Below are 17,617 nucleotides of genomic sequence, written 5' to 3'. Positions count from 1 at the left end.
TCCCTGATTGAGTTTGGTCAAGACTGCACAAAAATTTTCTTTAGATAATTTGCTCAGCGTGTCAGATTATGATGTATATTTATGCAAAATCTCCAAAAGCTTAATCAGTTTGTCAATTTCCTATTTTGCACATTGTGATTTGAGCTCTCTAACTCTGAGAAACTTTATGGCCTTGAAGGTGTTAACACTAACTCCAAAACAACTGAAAGCACATGTATTAAAAATATGCATCACAAATACATCAATATTTTCTTATCGCAGGATGCCCAGGTGTTCTGGAATATAGGCTGATACACATAATGGCATCATACCTGGCATCCACAGAGTCTCTGCAAGACTGGTGGTGCAGATTTTATACCATCTGGAGCTTGCACACTTGTGCCACCCCACCCAGTGCCAAGAAGATGATTGCTATCAGCATGATTATGCCTTTATTACATTAGCCGTGCATTGTTTACAGACTTGTGGCTCTACCCATGCCAGGCTGTAAGGAATACTTTTATGTGAGAAAGCAGTGGGGGGGTGGAGTGATCAGCTCGACAGCTGCTAAAAACATTTTCCTCATTGCTACGTAAACATGCCACTGCGGGAGGAAATTATAAAGAGGGGCCCTCTGAAAATGCTTTTGTTAGGATTTCCTTCTTAAGGGATATTCTTGATTTTACTGTGAATAATAATTTTGCAGGTTCTGTTTCAACACTTGCACTTGATCGGATAATCAAAAATACGTGTGAAGTGAGTATATAGTATACACTATATACTTGCCTCAAAGATTTCTGGTAGTAGATGATAAAAATGGACTTTTATGCTTCAAGTACTCCTAGAGTTCATTAATATCATCCCTTCTAACACAGCATTTAAAAGAAGTAATTTCAAGGATAGACAGAAATTCCTCCAACATTTTAAAACAGGGAACGTGGAGAGTTTAGATATGACTTCTGTGATGAATATAGCAAATTCATTTTGAAGCTATGGTGAAAATGGAGCCATTTTGCCACCGTTGCAGCTCATATTAGTGGCATGCCAAGGAATGAAGACATGATCAGAGGAGGGAAATGCTCTGCCAATGTCTGCCTCTTCTATGCCAGAGCATGGGGAGAAGGGAAAGGTGGTGGGCAGTGCCAACTTTCCATACCAGCTGGAGAGCCGGTGAAAGGCATTGTTTCTCTCAGCTCCTGTCAGCCCTTGTAGTAGCTGATCTGTATGACCATCCCACTATTTCAAAATAGAATTAGGCTATCTCGCCAGACACACTAGTGGCCTAAATGCTGATTTCTTACAGTGAAAATAAAGCTTAGTCTGAAATGTATTGAAATGTTAATCTGTCATTTTATCTTAAACATAAACCAGTCTGTCTGTTTTTAAATTATATGACAGACTATCATTTTCTATACAGTAACATTGATGTTTTATTTAAACCTGTATGCCGTAGCCAAAGAAATAGGCCACAGACACTGGGTTATTAAAATTAATTACATTTTTTTCCCTTCATTCCACACCACATTTAACTTATGTCCCAAGCTAAACATGTGAAATCATTCCTTCTTAGCAGCATCCTCTACAGTGACTCCCTTCATCCCCATATAAAAAAGAGGCCATCAGTATTCCACTCACACTGCTGATGGTCAGAACACTAGTTCACAGAGCTTCACTGTCTTTTTCTCTGTCAATGCTCCTTCTGAGTACACTTTTCTTTGGCCATCACTACCAAACTTTGGCCAGATTTAAACAGACATCACCTTTCATAAGTGTAAACTACCACCCTCTCTTGGCCATGTCGGGGAGTTCAGCTGTTCATATTCATATACCTACTGAAATATAATTACTGGGGTCATGCAATCAGTCACAGAGAGTTCTGCAGTCAGAAATGCAATTCTAAATGGTATATATAAACATGATATGTACACATATCAGTACTTTATTTTGTGCTATTTTTTTAACCTAAATTTTCATTTCTACCGTGTACATTAAACAGTTAAAGTAGATAAAAGGATAAATCTACACAGTCAAAAAGTCAGTGGTTTTGGATCCTGGTTTAGCTCAGTGCATTGAGCGGGTGCCCATGGGCCTGGGTTCGAGACCGACCTGTGGCCCTTTGCCTCTTGTCTTCCCCCTTTTCTCTCTGACCCCGCTTTCCTGTCATTTCTTCACTGAATCTAACAATAAAGTTGATAAAGACCCAAAAAAAAGGCAGTGGTTTTTATTAAGGGTTCGGTTGTGGTTTTACAAGCTTCTGACTCTGCTTTGGTATTTAAATTAAAATCGTAAATGCTGGTTGAAATTTACGTTGCATTAAAATATCCCCCCCTTCCTTGTCCCTTTAGGTCCAACTGGCTGAAGCCGTGCTGTGGGCATCGAGTGGCCCTGTGGCAGGTCTGTCTGCTCAGTGCTGGCTTCAATTGCATCCTGGTGGCCTGCGTTATCCTGGTGGTGCTTTTCCTGTCTTTGGAGCTGCTCATAGACACCAAACTCTTACAATGTAAACAGTGTGCTTTTATTTGTCCCGTTTTAGCCGGTACTATTATGTAAGGAAAAATCTGCTGAGCATGCATATTCTTATCCATTAATACACAGTGTGACGTTCATAAAACACTTGGGAGGCATATAGTAGCAGCTCCACTGGAGCAGTGGGGAGTTAAACAGTTTAGTGTCCTCGAGAATTAAACACTGATGCTGTGTCTGCACTGTGCCCTACCTTCTGCTAGGATCACATTAAGGAAATATAGTTTCAGAAATATATAAGGTGTGCCATTATTTTTTTTCATTATTGTTTACACTGGACTTTCTCTATACATCAACCTGGGCAGTCATCGCTGCTTTGCAGCCTAAATGTCTTTAAAGGGAACCCTTTTAAGGTCAAGCAGAAGTATAAGTAATGTAAATAATGCATTTAAAGAAGCTGAAACTATCTTCACTTTACTGAGCTTCAAAAGAAAAGGGCTTCTTCCATATTACTATAAACAGCTATGATATTATAATAGGAGTTATTTTTCTACAGAATAAGTACCTGTACCAGATACTTGATATTTTTACTTATATTGAACTTTCGCTTGTTGTATCTGTGCTTTTGATCAAATAAAGCCTCTCAATATATCTTCCAATAATGCCATTATGAAAATACATGCTGCTGTTTACAAAGACCTAATTTTCCATTAAAATAAATGCATATGACTTAGATTGTGTTTACAGTCATGGTCACATATTGTAGAGTTTACAGTTACACAATACGTGCAACTCCGAAATCTGGCTCTTATACTATTTCACCTCAGTATGTATAGTAATTTATTTAAAAAAAACAAACAAAAACAACAAAAATAACCCCTGTAAAGATCCATTACATTTATTGTAGGTGCCATTGAAACTATTAGTAATTTTCTGTTGAACTTCTTGTGATAATGTCCACATTTAACTGTATTTTGTGTGCATTTTTGCTGTTTGTGTAGTCCTACTACACAAACAACTTGTGGAGCTGGACAATAAATGGTTATGATGGAGAGTGATGGATAGAGGTGATAATGAACCAAGATTCTTGTCAGTGGCAGCAGGCAGCCATCCTCATCGATTACTGGCCAGCGTCCAGCTCTGTTGATACTCGAGTCTCGCTGTGGGGACTGCAGGACTCTAGTCACTTTAGATCTATTGTAATCTAGTTCTCAAGTCCACTACCTGCCCCACAAGAGAAATAGCAGATGGGCAATAACATGGGATTGGGCAAGAGAGTGCAGAAACATATTAGTAGTATAGGAAGTGGGTATGCTGGTAGCACAGTGAGTTAATGGATGGACATGATTACACCAATTAGTTTTCTTACACTGTGCACCTTAAGGACAGTGCAAATAAACATTTATTCTGTTTCCTCTCTAAATAGTTTCCAATGCGTTCCAATTTGCCAGCATTATCCACTGGATCAGCCTTATCATTCTGTCACTCTTCTTCTCAGAGGTAAGATCTGTATATTATTCTCAATTACGTCACATTTTGGTTCCATCATTAACATAATCTCTTTTACTTTCCGAAATCTTTGCTCTTGGGCCAACGTAATAATCACAGAACGTTTAAATTGCAAAGATTCACTAAGATCTCACTTTTCTTGTTCATTTGCAATTAAATTAAACCAGCTAAACTATGTAACACCTCCATATCTGCAAACCAGGTTCAAACCTAAGGGAACTAGAGTAGGTAGTTGCTACCATTTATATTCCAATATTGTCTAGTCTTGATTAAGCTATAGCTTAAAAATGCTACCTGGAAGCAGAATCAGAATTAAATTTAAGCCATTGTTTGATAAAGTAATGTCTTTTCATTACTTTGTGATTATGAAAATAACATAAAGAGGAGAATATGGCCTAGAGGCCTCCACTCCAGTGCAAACCAATTACCCTGACAGCCTCAGCCCCAATGCCCTAACCCAAACTTTAATTACCGGTGAGCCAGCATGAGCAATAATTAAAGCTGAGCTTACAGAGCAGTGGGGATGGGGTTACAGTGATGTGATCCATGCACACAGGGCACCCACTGGCATCACAGAAGAAGAGGTGCACCAGCCAGTCCCCCTGCACCAATCAGAAAACACAATTCTTACATGTGGGCGGAGCAGCTGCTCGTCTCACCTGATACCAGCATTATTGTTTAACATGTGCTCCAGATGATGGATTAGCAGGACTACCTCTAGCTAATTAGAGTGTAAATCAATGTCCCTGCTTAACAGTGTACTGCAGCTAGCCACATTTTCCAGAGCATAAGTAGAATTTGATATGTGTGTATGTGTTTTCGCAAATTTCATGCCATATTTCCATCAACAGAAATAATTATGCAATAACAGATTTACCACAGAGTATTATCAGTGGAAGGTATCATGTAGAAGTGCAGTAACTAAATACCTCCACTGAGATATTTAATGTAAATGTAATTTATATATTTATTTTTGGATACTTTTCTATTAAGAAGAAAATACTTTCTTTCCCATATATTAGAAAATTAGCAATTTTTGGATGTAAACATGACTTAAAGGAGTCTTTCACATCTATCAGCTTGCTGCCTCAATTATTCATTTCAAAATATCCCTTTATCTCTCTGTGTGCCTCAGACTGTCTTCAGAATTGTTGTTCTTGGGATCTGGGACTACATAGAAAACAAAGTTGAGGTTAGTACTGCTATACCGACAAATCTTCATGTCAGATTTTAGTATATTATGTTTAATTCAGTTTAATCTGAATATTTATTTTTAACGTTTTCTATTTTTATTATTTTTAATTTAGCCTCCGGTTCTTGCATGGTATGACCATACTGACCTTTCCCACTTAAACACTCTTATTGACCTTCTTGATGAAGGTTGATGGAAAGATTGTATAAATAATAACATCAAGGTAAACATGACATTTCTACATGCTAAAAACTCACTAGCTGGAGGTTAACAGAAACACTGGAAACATTTGAAAATAGCTGGTTGTGCCCAAGGTAAGAAAACTATACCAACCATACAAAAATAAATGAGATATAAAAAGGTTGTTAGCAGCACTGACTCATGCTTATGTGACAACTTTTGAACCTTTTGACAGGGCCACAGCCTGCTATCTGTTTTCACCAGTAGTGCTAAGCTGTGTCAGCCAGTTTCTGGTAGACAGATGAGAAGTATGATCAGAACGTTAAATTAAATACATTAAAAACGAAAAATTGATAGCGTGTGGTTATTCTCTTTAATGCAATCTTCTTGTGGAGCAATGCGTCATTTGCGACAGATCAAAATATAGCATCCTTTGCTATTACTAATCTCTCACTGGATGCCCTATTCCAGTTATTTGCTGTCGTGTGTTTGCAGCTGCTGGTATTCCTGCATTAAAATCGATAACCTTTAACTCAATTTAAATTTTTGGGAAAAAAAGGAGTCACAGGGAATTGGTTTTAGTGAATAAAGTGGGTGATATACAATGATTATGTTGGTGTGTCCCAAAAAATTGGGTGCCCTTTATTGCAATCTTACTGAACTTAATGCTGGCAGTATGACACTGGAGGAGGAGTTCATGGGGCACAATTCCATTAATTTTGAAGAAAATGAAGTGCACATTTCTGGCTGTTCTGGGACTTTTTTCATTGAAATCTGCAGCTTCCACATTACACTGAAGGTAGTTTGTTGGAGCCACAGTTTCCTTTCTGTTTGTTTGTTGAGGTCCATGGTGAAAATGCAAGTGCACTGAAAGTAGTTAGAAGTGACTTACGGGGAGCGATCTAAAAGTAGTCGAGAGTCGTAAGAGGTCGCTTTAAGGCATGGTATTTTTATTTTTGTTTGTGATCGCATCTGTTCATGTCAACTGAACCTCAGATAGAATTCAATTAGGTAAATAAGGACTTTACCAAAATGTTAAAATATTCCTCTGAAGCAAAAAACGACATACATCCATGAATAAAATCCACATATAAATATTATATTTGAGTCTCGCTAAATCAAGACCATAGAACTGGGGTCAGGGGTTGAGGGTTAACGGAATGGAGTTATGGCTCGTACGCTGAACTTGTTTTAATTCTGTATTTACTTTTGTCCCAAAAAGGTGTTTGATGGTGCAGTTATTGTGCTGTCCCTGGCCCCAATGGTGGCATCCACAGTGGCCAATGGGCCCAGCAGCCCCTGGGACGCCATCAGCCTCATCATCACACTACGCATTTGGAGGGTCAAGAGGATCATTGATGGTAAGGCAGACAAAAACTCTTTTTCCATCAAAATCCAGACTCAATTTCCAGAAATTTGAAAGTGACACATAAAATTCACACAGCATGCCAGTGGTCTTCTTCTTTTTTTTTTTCAAAGGGGTCACACAGATGCAGCTAAGTGACCCCATTCTTTCCATGATTATACAAATTATTTGTGATTCAGAACAATACAGCTATTGATCATTCCTCAGAGTAAATTGCTTCCACTCTGCTACTCTAACTTGTATTGATTGCAAGTGTCTAGCTAAGTAGATTCACAGAAGCCATAATGAATATAGTGGTTGTTCTCTCCTATGCTAATATAGACTGGTTCGATATCCGCTCAGAGGTCACCCTCATGACGGATCTCTGAATGCATACAGGATGAGGTGCATGCAGAGCACATAGGAATTCAGTGTACAGTTCGTCCACGTCCAGTATTTTAATGTAAATATGTGTCTGTTGTTTTCTACAAAGCTTTAATACAGAGTTTAGGGAAACACACACCCACACATTCTATTTCTTTTTTTTTTTGTTAACATTAACGTGCAGCTGCTCACGTGATTTCTAGGGAGGGAACATGTGATTTTCCTGGCGCACCTCAAACTACTAGGGAAAAAAAGTGAACACAACCCAAAAAATATAAAGTTAAAGGACTGGCTCAGTTATCACATGACAGTCATCAAATCTTTGGAAAAAAGAGTTTGAGATATAAAGTGGCAAAGTTTGTGCAAGAGTGAATTTCACCACAATTTGTCATGATCATCAGGTAATGTTAATCTCTCAAACTTTGAAATTAGTTCTCTAGAAACAAAACAACCAAAAAACAGAAAAAAATCTCCATCATTATCAGTTTGACTCACCAGCGCTTGAACACTGCTTAACAATGAACCAGGAAGGTTAAGTTGCTATTTTTTCATGCTGAATGTAAGCTAGAGGTTGGTCTAAATCACTGAATATGAATTATCTATACTTTATTATAAATGCCTAATAAGATGTTTTTGATTTTCTGCATTGACCTCTGATACCAAAATTTGTAGTACAGATAAACGTCTGTAAAATACAAATCCAACAAGCTATTATGCAACACCTTGAGCAAAGCATATGTATATAGTGTGTACATAATATATAATGAAATGTAATTAAAAAAAAGAAATGTAACTTTTGGGTGTAGCAGATTGGAGAGAGAGTTGATTTTATGGCTTCAATACACAAGGGATCTGTGAAACATGTGAGTGGAGAAAGTGCAGCAAGGAATCTGTGAGGATTGTGGATGTTTTCATGCACTGATTGTGTTAAAATGCACTTATTCTACATCATGTAACCTGACATACAGTCTAGAAAAGTCTAGAAAATGTGTTTATTTTTCATGCATTCACCAATTCCATGCAAGGCACTGGCCTGCCTTTAGGTTCAGTGCCTGGGACACTGGGACAGAGGCCAGGGCAATCAAACCACCACCAACACTGGACTCTGAGAAGTTGTTGGATTAATTGTGGTGTGAATTACACTGTTGTGCAAGTGCTGGCAGAAACTGTCACCACAGCTGTGGCACACACATGCACGCACAGACACTATAATCACATAACCAACCCTGCTAAACTTGTAAATGCACAGTGCCACACAAATGTATTGCATTGTGTAGCTAAATAATTGAAGCTCTGATTGAGCTTTTCATGCTGGTTTGATTTCTGACTGAACTGACCCCATCTAATGTCTTCTCCTGTTTGATGTGTGTGCGCGTGCGCAACATTACTATAAATAGATACAAGGAGCATGTGGCGATGGCTGTGTGCTTTGCTCAGCTACTCTCTGTAGCAAAAGGCCTAGTTTCATTGTCATCTCAGCATGTTCAGAAAAATCCTAGTGTGTCCTTGTGACTAGGACCCATAGAATTAATGATTATATTTGACAAGTTTATGCCACTCATTGCAGGATACGCAGCATTAGCATGTGTGATATCATGTGGCAGACTTACAAATGTGACAAAAAAGGTGTAAAAGACTGATTGTCTTCCAACTGTGTTGACAGCAGCAGTCCACAATTATTCTCACCATTCTTTTTTTAGGTTCCTTCATGTCCTACTCCACAAAGTGTGTCATGTATAAATAAAATACAAATTATAGGAAGAGCTGTTACTGACTGACAGAAAAGCAAGAGTTATTAAAGGTCAAATAAAGTATTCTAGCAACACTCCAGCAATAAACTCTTATTAGATGAAGATGAAGTAGAAGGTGATCGTCTGCTGGCCATGCAAAAGTACACATTCAGAAAATTCTATCAGAAAAACATTGAAACATACCACACATGCCACAATAGCAGCATTTATTTAAAGAATCTTAAAGCTTCACATTTCTGTTTTTATCACATTAAGTGATGCAAACAGACTGAGTATTCATGTCTGTGACATTTTTACAATATATGTGCGCTTGATTCATTTTCTAATTACTGCTCACTGTTCTGCTCAGGATAAGTTGGAGAAGGGTAGATTGATGCAAGACATTAACCACAAGTGTCTGAATGTCAGGCCAAAATACCTGTGTTTTTTGGTGTTCTTTGAAGACCCTCGCATCTAAAGTGGTTTCCAGGACCACAATGGAGTTGTGTCTTCACTTTAAGGTGCTGTTTTTGTAAAGGTCCAGTGACATGTTTGCACTGAATATAGGCTGAGAATGTACTTACACTTTATGACTCATTAAGTCAGATCAAAATCTTTTGCATCTAGTTTCATTCTTTAGTATTCAGTATAGTGTTACTAATTGCATTAATAAAGGTTGTGTGTGTGATGACAGAGTTCTTAGGAACAAATGACACAGGGTCAAGAAATATCTCTGCCCTCTGACCTTGATGTGCTTGATGTAAATTGCCTTAACTAACTGAACCAGCTCTGTTACCTGTGACACTTTTGTTAGTAAGTCTTAATGCCTCTTTATACATTACAAATATTTTCAGCCCATTCTCTCCAATTTTAGCGTATGTGTTACAAGTCAAAGTTGAAATGGAACTGGAGATCCAGCAGTGTGAGAAGACCAAGGCTGTGAGAGAGGAGCAGCTGGAGCGTCTCACTCAGATTTGTCAGGAGCAGGCTGTGAGTACCAACACATCTGAGATTTACTTTGCATTACTTACTTTTAATTGATGTGGAAAGGTTTTCTAATGGCGACTTTACAGTACAAAACTTTGATGGTCTCATTTTCCGTAGTAGTGCCTGTGTAAAACTCGAAGGACATTAACTGACAAGAATAGAGCTTTAAAAGCACCTTGGATGCAGGCACAATAATTTGTGTTGGCTAATAGCGCATGTAGTCATACTGCATTGTATTGCAATGAAGAACATTTATTTTAACTTTAGACGCCATGGATCTAGCTGTCCTTATTAAACTCTTTACTGCACTAAAGGACTGATTAAGGATACACGTTGTTCTTGGTCACATAAGCGACTGTAAGTTGATCTCTCACCAGAAGAGGGCAGCAAAACATCACAAACATGTTTCCTGCTTACCTGATTCGGATCAGCGGAAGAAAATGGAAACACACTCTGACACTCCCACAATTGTGATGAAGACAGTTACCAAATTCTGGTTCTTTAAAAAAAAGGAGACAGTATTTCACAGTATCTGTATAAAAAATGTTTGCTTGTTTCTACTTTTGTGTATTCCAGAAACATGCTTTCTTTTCCTGTTTTTTCTCTTATTCCTGCACCACCTCATCCTTCCCTGTCCTCTCTCTTCCCTTTCTTCTATTTTGTTTTTGTCTCGTTTTGCTGTTCTCCAAATTTTTTATCGGGCTTCAATTTTCACGTTCCTGCACTTTCTCAAACTACTTGCTCACCCTTTTCTACAACCCCCTGTGACTTTCCATATTTATTTGTGTTTTTCCTCTTCATATTTATTCTTAAGTTTGAGATCAGGCAACTGAGGGCACATCTGGCCCAGCAGGACCTGGACCTTGCAGCAGAGCGTGAAGCAGCCATGCAGATCCACCATGTTTGGGACAAACAGGGCAGGAATTTTCAGGTTGTGGAAGGTTTGCCTCCTGGGGAGTCTGACGATGAGGGTGGTCAGAGAAACCCCAGGGAGCCACATGTCACTTCAGGTATAGTATAGCTTTTAAAACTGAGCTTATATCAACTGAAGGGTGTTTGAATTGGTTATAAAAGATAAATTAAAAAACTGAAAATGACTGAATCAAAGACTAAAATCTGTAACTTCAAAAAATAGCACAGTGGTTAGCACTGTTGCTTCATAGCAAAAAGATCTGAAATCACAGGCTGGCTGGTGAATTTTTGTGTGGACCTTGTTCTCCCCGTGCCAGCATGGCTCTGGCTTCTTCCCACAGTCCAAAGATATGTATATTAGGATAATTGGGACTTCTAAATTGGCTTTAGGTATGAATGCTAGTGTCAATGGTTGTATCTTCATCTGCCCTGCAACAGACTGGTGAACATTCCATGCTGTGTAGTCAAATGTTTGTGCATGCTGGAGGTATTTTCCCTCTTTGTTTTGATCAGTTTTGAGGGTCATTACTCGAAAAAAGTAAAATAAAGTAAAATAAAGTAAAAAAATTGTTATGCATATTATAAAGAACACTCCTCTTAAAGTTGTGCAGTATGTTACTTAATTACACCCAAGAGAAAGACTTACGTTAACGTTACTTTCATCTTATTCTGTAAAATGACCTGAAACTCATTGTCTTATAATTATCAATTAACAATATAAACCTTTAGCACTCACCAAGCTTTAAAATCACTCTGGGTTCTTGGCTAGCTTAGAGTTAGCACGCTGCGCTTGTGAAGATCTGAAGTTGTGTTAACAGTATGATGCAGTTGTTTTTGTCCTGGAGCAGTCTCCACTTTACCATCATTCTCTCATACTTTTGTGCAATAAAATTAAAAGTAATGTCCATTCCATGCTGTAGACTGCTCCAATATTTTTCATCTCTGACTACGAACTGAAATCAGCTGATCGTTGCGAGAATGCAAGAACCGATAAGTGGGATCAATAGGCAGGCAGACTAACGATTCCAAGGAATTGGACTGCTGGGAACCAGTTCTCTACAAAAACCAGTTCTTGATTCTCATCCATGCTTAGACTCTGAACTGGACATGCATGGATGGATGAATGGATTGATTGGTTATATACCCTACCAGGTGCAAATTTTGTTTGAGGAAACAGTGTAACAAACCAGAAGAGAGGTGCAACATAAAGTATGTACATAATTATGTGGAACAAAAAGTCTGTTACACGGTAGCATCAGGTGAACTGAATGCCAGAGCAGTGTACACTTAATCTGGAGCAGTACCCCTGGAGCATCTTTGAGGCCAAGCTCTTAGCCCTTCCATGCTCACATGCAATACCCATCTGACCGCAGGCGCTCTGGGATCAATGCGGGGGCAAAAAAGCTTTTAGCATCTGGTGAATCCTGGAGAAAACAAGTATGTTCACTGACACTACGTCAGGTTGCATGGCTTCTGTCATGCCCCAACTATCTCTCTTACTGCCCCCCTCATGGCAAGGCCAGCGGAGCAATCCCAAACTGACTGGGCTGTTTCAGGTACAGAGTGTTCTGTGCATTGGGCCTTGTTAGTAGGGAGTCGGCTCCTGTCAACATCTGTTCCCCTTCACCTGCAAACCACAATAGGGCACCAAGAGGCTCCATGGTGGCCACAATATTACCCCGAGGGCATAGTGGGAAATCTGGCACACAGAAACAAGTGGGGCTTTTTACAGAAACATGGTCACTGGGATGAGCACTTAGACCACAAAGCTCAAGTCAAGTCAGGTGAACTCAATTCAAGCTTATTTGTTTTACACACAATGTTTCAGCTGGCTTCTCACCCTCCACATGGAGAGCCATTAAACCTCCAAGCGCTCATAAAAGGCAAGAATAAGCTATATATCAGGAGTGTGATGATTTTGACACCTACATGTACTCTGAATGCTGCAATAGTACAGAAACAGTAAAACAAAAGGTGGATCAACATTCTTGATTGTAGTGAGCATTTTTAAAAAACCCTACTGTGACTATTAAAAGAAATGCTTAAGTTAGATATTACACTAAAAGAGCACAGGTCTTTCTATTTCAAACCCAATTTTGTTACCTAATCTTAACCAAACCGAGACTGAAAGACAAACATTCAAAGAATAAGTCTAATGCAGTTTCATTCACTACATGTCCTTCCTTATAAAGACCTGCCTTAATTTCAGGATGAAATGCATGAAGGCATATTTTTTCCTATCATAGGATAGGTGGGCATCTTGTGGTCGAGTTGAGTATTGCAAAAAAAAAAACTGAAAATGGGTGGAAATGGGAACAAAATGACACACAAGCTGGAAAAACCTTTACTCAACTCTTCTTAAGTCAAGAACTTATAACGTTACAATTCAGTTTTTGCCTCCCAGGGTTACCATAAGGTTACAATAAGAGGCTGGCGAGCATTACAAACAAATTGATATCAGTGATGACATTAGATAAAAACTCATGGGATCACCATATAGTATTGTACAGTGTATAGAGAGACCACTAATGTCTCTAAAGAATTTTGAGCACAAAAAATGCACAAAATATCAGATATTCTGTTGTTGAGTCCAGATGACAGACGGACACTTTTAAATTCTTCTTGTACTTCTTTCGGGTGTTCTGCTTTGGGGTCACTGGAGCAGCTCATCTGCTTCCATCTCAGTCTTTCCCTAGCATCCTCTTCTGTCACACCAACCCTCTGGATGTTCTCCGTCACTGCATCCTTGAATCTTCTCAGTGGTCTTCGACTGATCTTTGCCATCCTTTGTCTGTTATATACACTTTATTTAGCCTTACCTCTCTGACTTTGTCTTTAATGCAATCAACCTAAGCTGTCCCTCTAATGACACTTTTAGTTAGCGTGGCTAAAAGGTCTCTATAGACAGGTGTTGGACACTAACTCTTCAGAAACATTGTGTTATAAAATCAAAAGTCATATGTTCCAAATCTAAAGTTATCTTTAATTTTTATATGTCACCATTAGTTTCCATAATTGTTCTGTTTCCCAGGATCTGTCCCAACTATTTCACCTGTGGTTTATTGCTTGGTGTGCTAAAATAATTTTATAGTTGTAGTTTGAACTAAAAGAACCTCGGCATGTCACCTCTCCTTTTCCACAGAGATGACGACTTGGTAACTTGACTGTCACAGAAAGAAGAGGAGAGTCTTTATGTATGCTGGACTGCGCATTCTTTTTTCTTAAGACTCATGTGTTATTAATTGTGGAGTGATTGTCTCAGCCTTGTTTTAGTGAGTGCAATGCTTCCTCTCCAGGGGTGGCTCAGGGATTAATATTTTAGACTGAAAAATAAATGAAATTACCCATCAGAGTCTGCAGCATGTCCCGCGGGACAGGGGCTAGCACTCAGGGTACTCTGGGTTCGCACTCAGCCAGCGGACAGTGAGCTTAAGACCAATCAAGCGAACAGAAGAGCACAGCAGATCACAGTTATTCACCATGCACACTGAGGCAGGCTAGACTGGAGGGCTCAGAGCCTGAACAAAGAGCTCCTAGACTCTCTCACTCTCCCCCATTTCTCTAATCCCTGAAACCAACCCCACCCTGTCTCTGTCCCAGTTTATTCCTAGTACACTAAGGTTTGGCTAATGCACAAATGTAGCAGTGCGTGATCCAGGCCACTTGTCTATAAAGCACCTGTGGCCTGGGGCAGAAGTCATCTCTGTCAATATTCTGTTGTAAACATACAAGATATTTTCCATTTGGACTAGTTTGCACTATGAACATTGACATGGACCAAGGTTTGGACAAATAGGTGTGTAATCCAAACCCAGTGACTTACACATGATTATTAGGATGTGTCCGTTAAAGTATATTTAATCCTAATCTCACACTACTGTAAGATAATTATACTTTTGATTCCATTTTATATTCATAATAGTTAAAAAGTGTTTACAGTACTGTTAGTAACAACAGTAATTAGATTTGTTTAGTTTGTTTAGTTATCATGTCAACTATACATGAGAGGATACAAAACACTGTATGACAGGCAAGAAAAACTGGGCCTGGCATCTTTTAGCAAATAGATTATATATACTTGCCCTAACATATACTGGACGTGTCCATGCCCCAGCATCCAATTGGTTGGTTTAGTGCTATGCAGAGGTTTGCAGACACACATGCACATGCTGTAGTTGTGATATACATTCACTGGCATTTCATTCGCCTGTTTGTGACATAGATTTAATAAGGTGTTGGAAACATTTCTCGGAAATGTTTTTCCATAGGGATATGACAGCATCACATAGTTAACCATCCACGAATCTCCTGTTGCACAGCAAGCCAAAGAAACAAATAAAGAGGATGGTTAAAAAGTACGGATGAGTGGAAGTAAGAATGCAACCAGAAAAATTGATTCTGAAAAAAATATTCATGCTTGTTTCAGTATTTTAATTTAGAAATCAGCTGAAACAAAAATAACTGTCATTGTTTTATTCTCTATTTTTAACTCAGATCCAGTTGTACGTGATGACATGAACAACTACATCAGCCAATATTACAGTGAAGCAAGCAGCGGTAAGTGACAGTAGCAAATAAAAAAAGCCATATTTGTATGGATGTCTTTATCTGCATATACTTTTTCTAAACACGTGTCTGTCAAGATGCTGGGGCTTCTGGCTTAGGTGCGCGGGTCATCACAACAGCAGCCATTGACGTTCACCTACCCACCAGTACAAACGTCATCCAGTCAAATCCTATGCTTGCTATGGAGCGGGTGGGCAGCGCTGTAAGTGATGCCTCCACCAGCATATCACGGTCCAGTGGCAGCCTCACAGCCCGCCCCCACAGCCTGAGTAGCCATACTCCGGGTTCATCAATGACAGACTGCAGCAGCAGCGCAGCTCAGGACTTCAGTCTGAGCTACAGCTCCCATCGCTGCTGCCCCCCTTCCTTCTCAGGCCAGGACCCCTGCAAGGACCCCAGCATGGTGGTGCAGGAGCTACTCTCCTCCCTCTCTGAGGACTCCTGCCTTGCTCAAAAGGGCCTAGTAGTAGACCCTGTCAACCTCAAGCTTCCCAGTCCAACTGGCTCAGAAAATGCCAGCCCCGAACTGGACAACAGAATAAACATTTTCAATCGCAGGAACCAAGAGGAGAGACGGGGCCGGGGAAGGGGTTGTGTGCTGTTGCAGACCAAGCCACTGATCCACCTGCAGGGCAGCAGCACTGAGCCGTCACTGGAGGAGAAGTACCGGCTACTGGGACCAGCTGACTCACCTCTAGGGCATATGTCTGATACATAAGCAAGCGTTATTTACACAGGAACAGAAGCTTTTACTCTTTTTATTTTTTACTGCCATCCCATTTGGCATATATCTGAACTTTTGTGACAGATCAAACCTCATGAGAGGGACCACACAAGATTTGAAAATTGGATTCATCTGTTACTGAGTAAATCGAGACTTAGCCAATTCAGAGCAAGCTCAAGCCTTAGCTTCTAGCTAACAGCGATGCTCCTTGAGTTGTTGTTTTCAGCTGTCATTAGTAGAAATTAAAAATGATCATTTTTAGGCCCTTTGGCATCCTGTCTAACCTCCCCTGTTTCTCCTTAATAGATTTTTGAAATCCAAAAAACCCCAGATATAGCACAACAAAGACAATACCACCCTATCAAAGGGGCATGTGTTTTTGGACACATTCTTCATCAGGAATTCTCACTTTGAATAGGTCCTAAATGCACTGAACTTTACGTGAATTAAAACCAGCAAAGGGCCATTCAAGCCTATACTGAACAAAAACATAAATGCTGAGCAGTGTTGCCATCTTAGACACTGCTCTTGAGAATTTCAAGCAGTAAAAGGAGTGTTTTCTATTGCTTTTTGTTGTTGTTCTGTTTCTTTTCAGTTTTATTTTCAAGTTTAAACATTAATTATGCTGTTCTTTGTTTAAACAGCCACAGGGTAAATACTGTAAGACTGGCTAAACTATTGAAAAGCCAATTTTCTACCTTTGCCTTTTTGTCACCTGTTTGATTTAAAGACCATGGACCATCATCAAAATTTATTAAATAGCAGTTTTGTTTTCAGAAGTTGTTAGTAGGGTATATTTGTGTGGTTGAAATGAAACGGTAACTGACTGGGCTCTTCACATGGAACTAGACTGGAGTGCTTGTAGCATGAACCTTTAAAAGAAATGTGCCATAAACGGTGAGCAAATTCTTTGCACTTTAATGTTTACAGACACTTTTGTAAACTTCATATGGAGGAAGTCATTGCCAAATGAAGGTGTTGTCAATTGAATGAAAATAGCAAAAAATAAAAGATAGTATTTCTTTAACTGCTCTTAGATCACTGACTCTTGTGAATTTATGATGTTAAATGATTTAAAGGTGTACCAAAGATACTTCACCAGGATAAAACATAATTGAACCGTGTGATTACTCTTATCAAAGATGTTCTTTTCACACGCTTCTTGCTGCACACGCCACTGTCACGTTGTTTCATTAGCGTCATCTTCTTATTTGCATATGATTTTGAAAAATTTTAATTATTTAAGGTTATTAACATTGGACCTGTCACAACAACCACTAATTGGTGAAGTCACTGTAAGTGTGTCGTGAGAGGAGACATCCCCCCTAATTACCCTCCCGTATCATTAATTCAGAAGATAAACTGCTGTTACATTTTGTTGCTTGTCAAATGTTTACAAGTATCCAGAGAATGTTTTAATTGTTAATAACGATTATGGTTGTAGTTACACTATCGACACAAGTTTTCAGAGTTCAGTATTTAATTTGCAAAACGGACTTTGAGGATTGGTATTACTATTCTTTTTTAATTAATTCATAAATGAGACCGTATCTATCTATTACACATTACAATATATTATTACAATAATAAGATAATAAGGTTAATATCAGTTTTAATTTCTAAGAAATCTCGATCTTTCTCTCTTT

General features: G+C 39.0%; 1 protein-coding gene across 1 annotated transcript in view; it reads left to right on the top strand.

Moving 5' to 3' along the window:
• LOC146718443 (transmembrane protein 266-like) overlaps positions 1-17,009 on the top strand; it is a 50,974-nt gene extending 33,965 nt beyond the window's left edge. Inside the window, exons 4-11 of the mRNA XM_085451567.1 lie at positions 2,325-2,479; positions 3,869-3,942; positions 5,087-5,143; positions 6,546-6,684; positions 9,657-9,772; positions 10,584-10,779; positions 15,176-15,238; positions 15,325-17,009. Coding sequence (XP_085307693.1) covers positions 2,325-2,479; positions 3,869-3,942; positions 5,087-5,143; positions 6,546-6,684; positions 9,657-9,772; positions 10,584-10,779; positions 15,176-15,238; positions 15,325-15,965 — 1,441 coding nt within the window. The 3' untranslated portion in view covers positions 15,966-17,009. The remainder of the gene's footprint in view (positions 1-2,324; positions 2,480-3,868; positions 3,943-5,086; positions 5,144-6,545; positions 6,685-9,656; positions 9,773-10,583; positions 10,780-15,175; positions 15,239-15,324) is intronic.
• The last annotated feature ends 608 nt before the right edge of the window (positions 17,010-17,617 follow it).

This window comes from Copadichromis virginalis, linkage group LG1, assembly GCF_057382275.1.
Source record: "Copadichromis virginalis isolate Kocher_CV1m ecotype Utaka linkage group LG1, C_Virginalis_male_GT1.1, whole genome shotgun sequence".
In the NCBI taxonomy this organism is placed as follows: domain Eukaryota; kingdom Metazoa; phylum Chordata; class Actinopteri; order Cichliformes; family Cichlidae; genus Copadichromis; species Copadichromis virginalis.
This window is presented reverse-complemented; position numbering and strand designations above follow the sequence as displayed.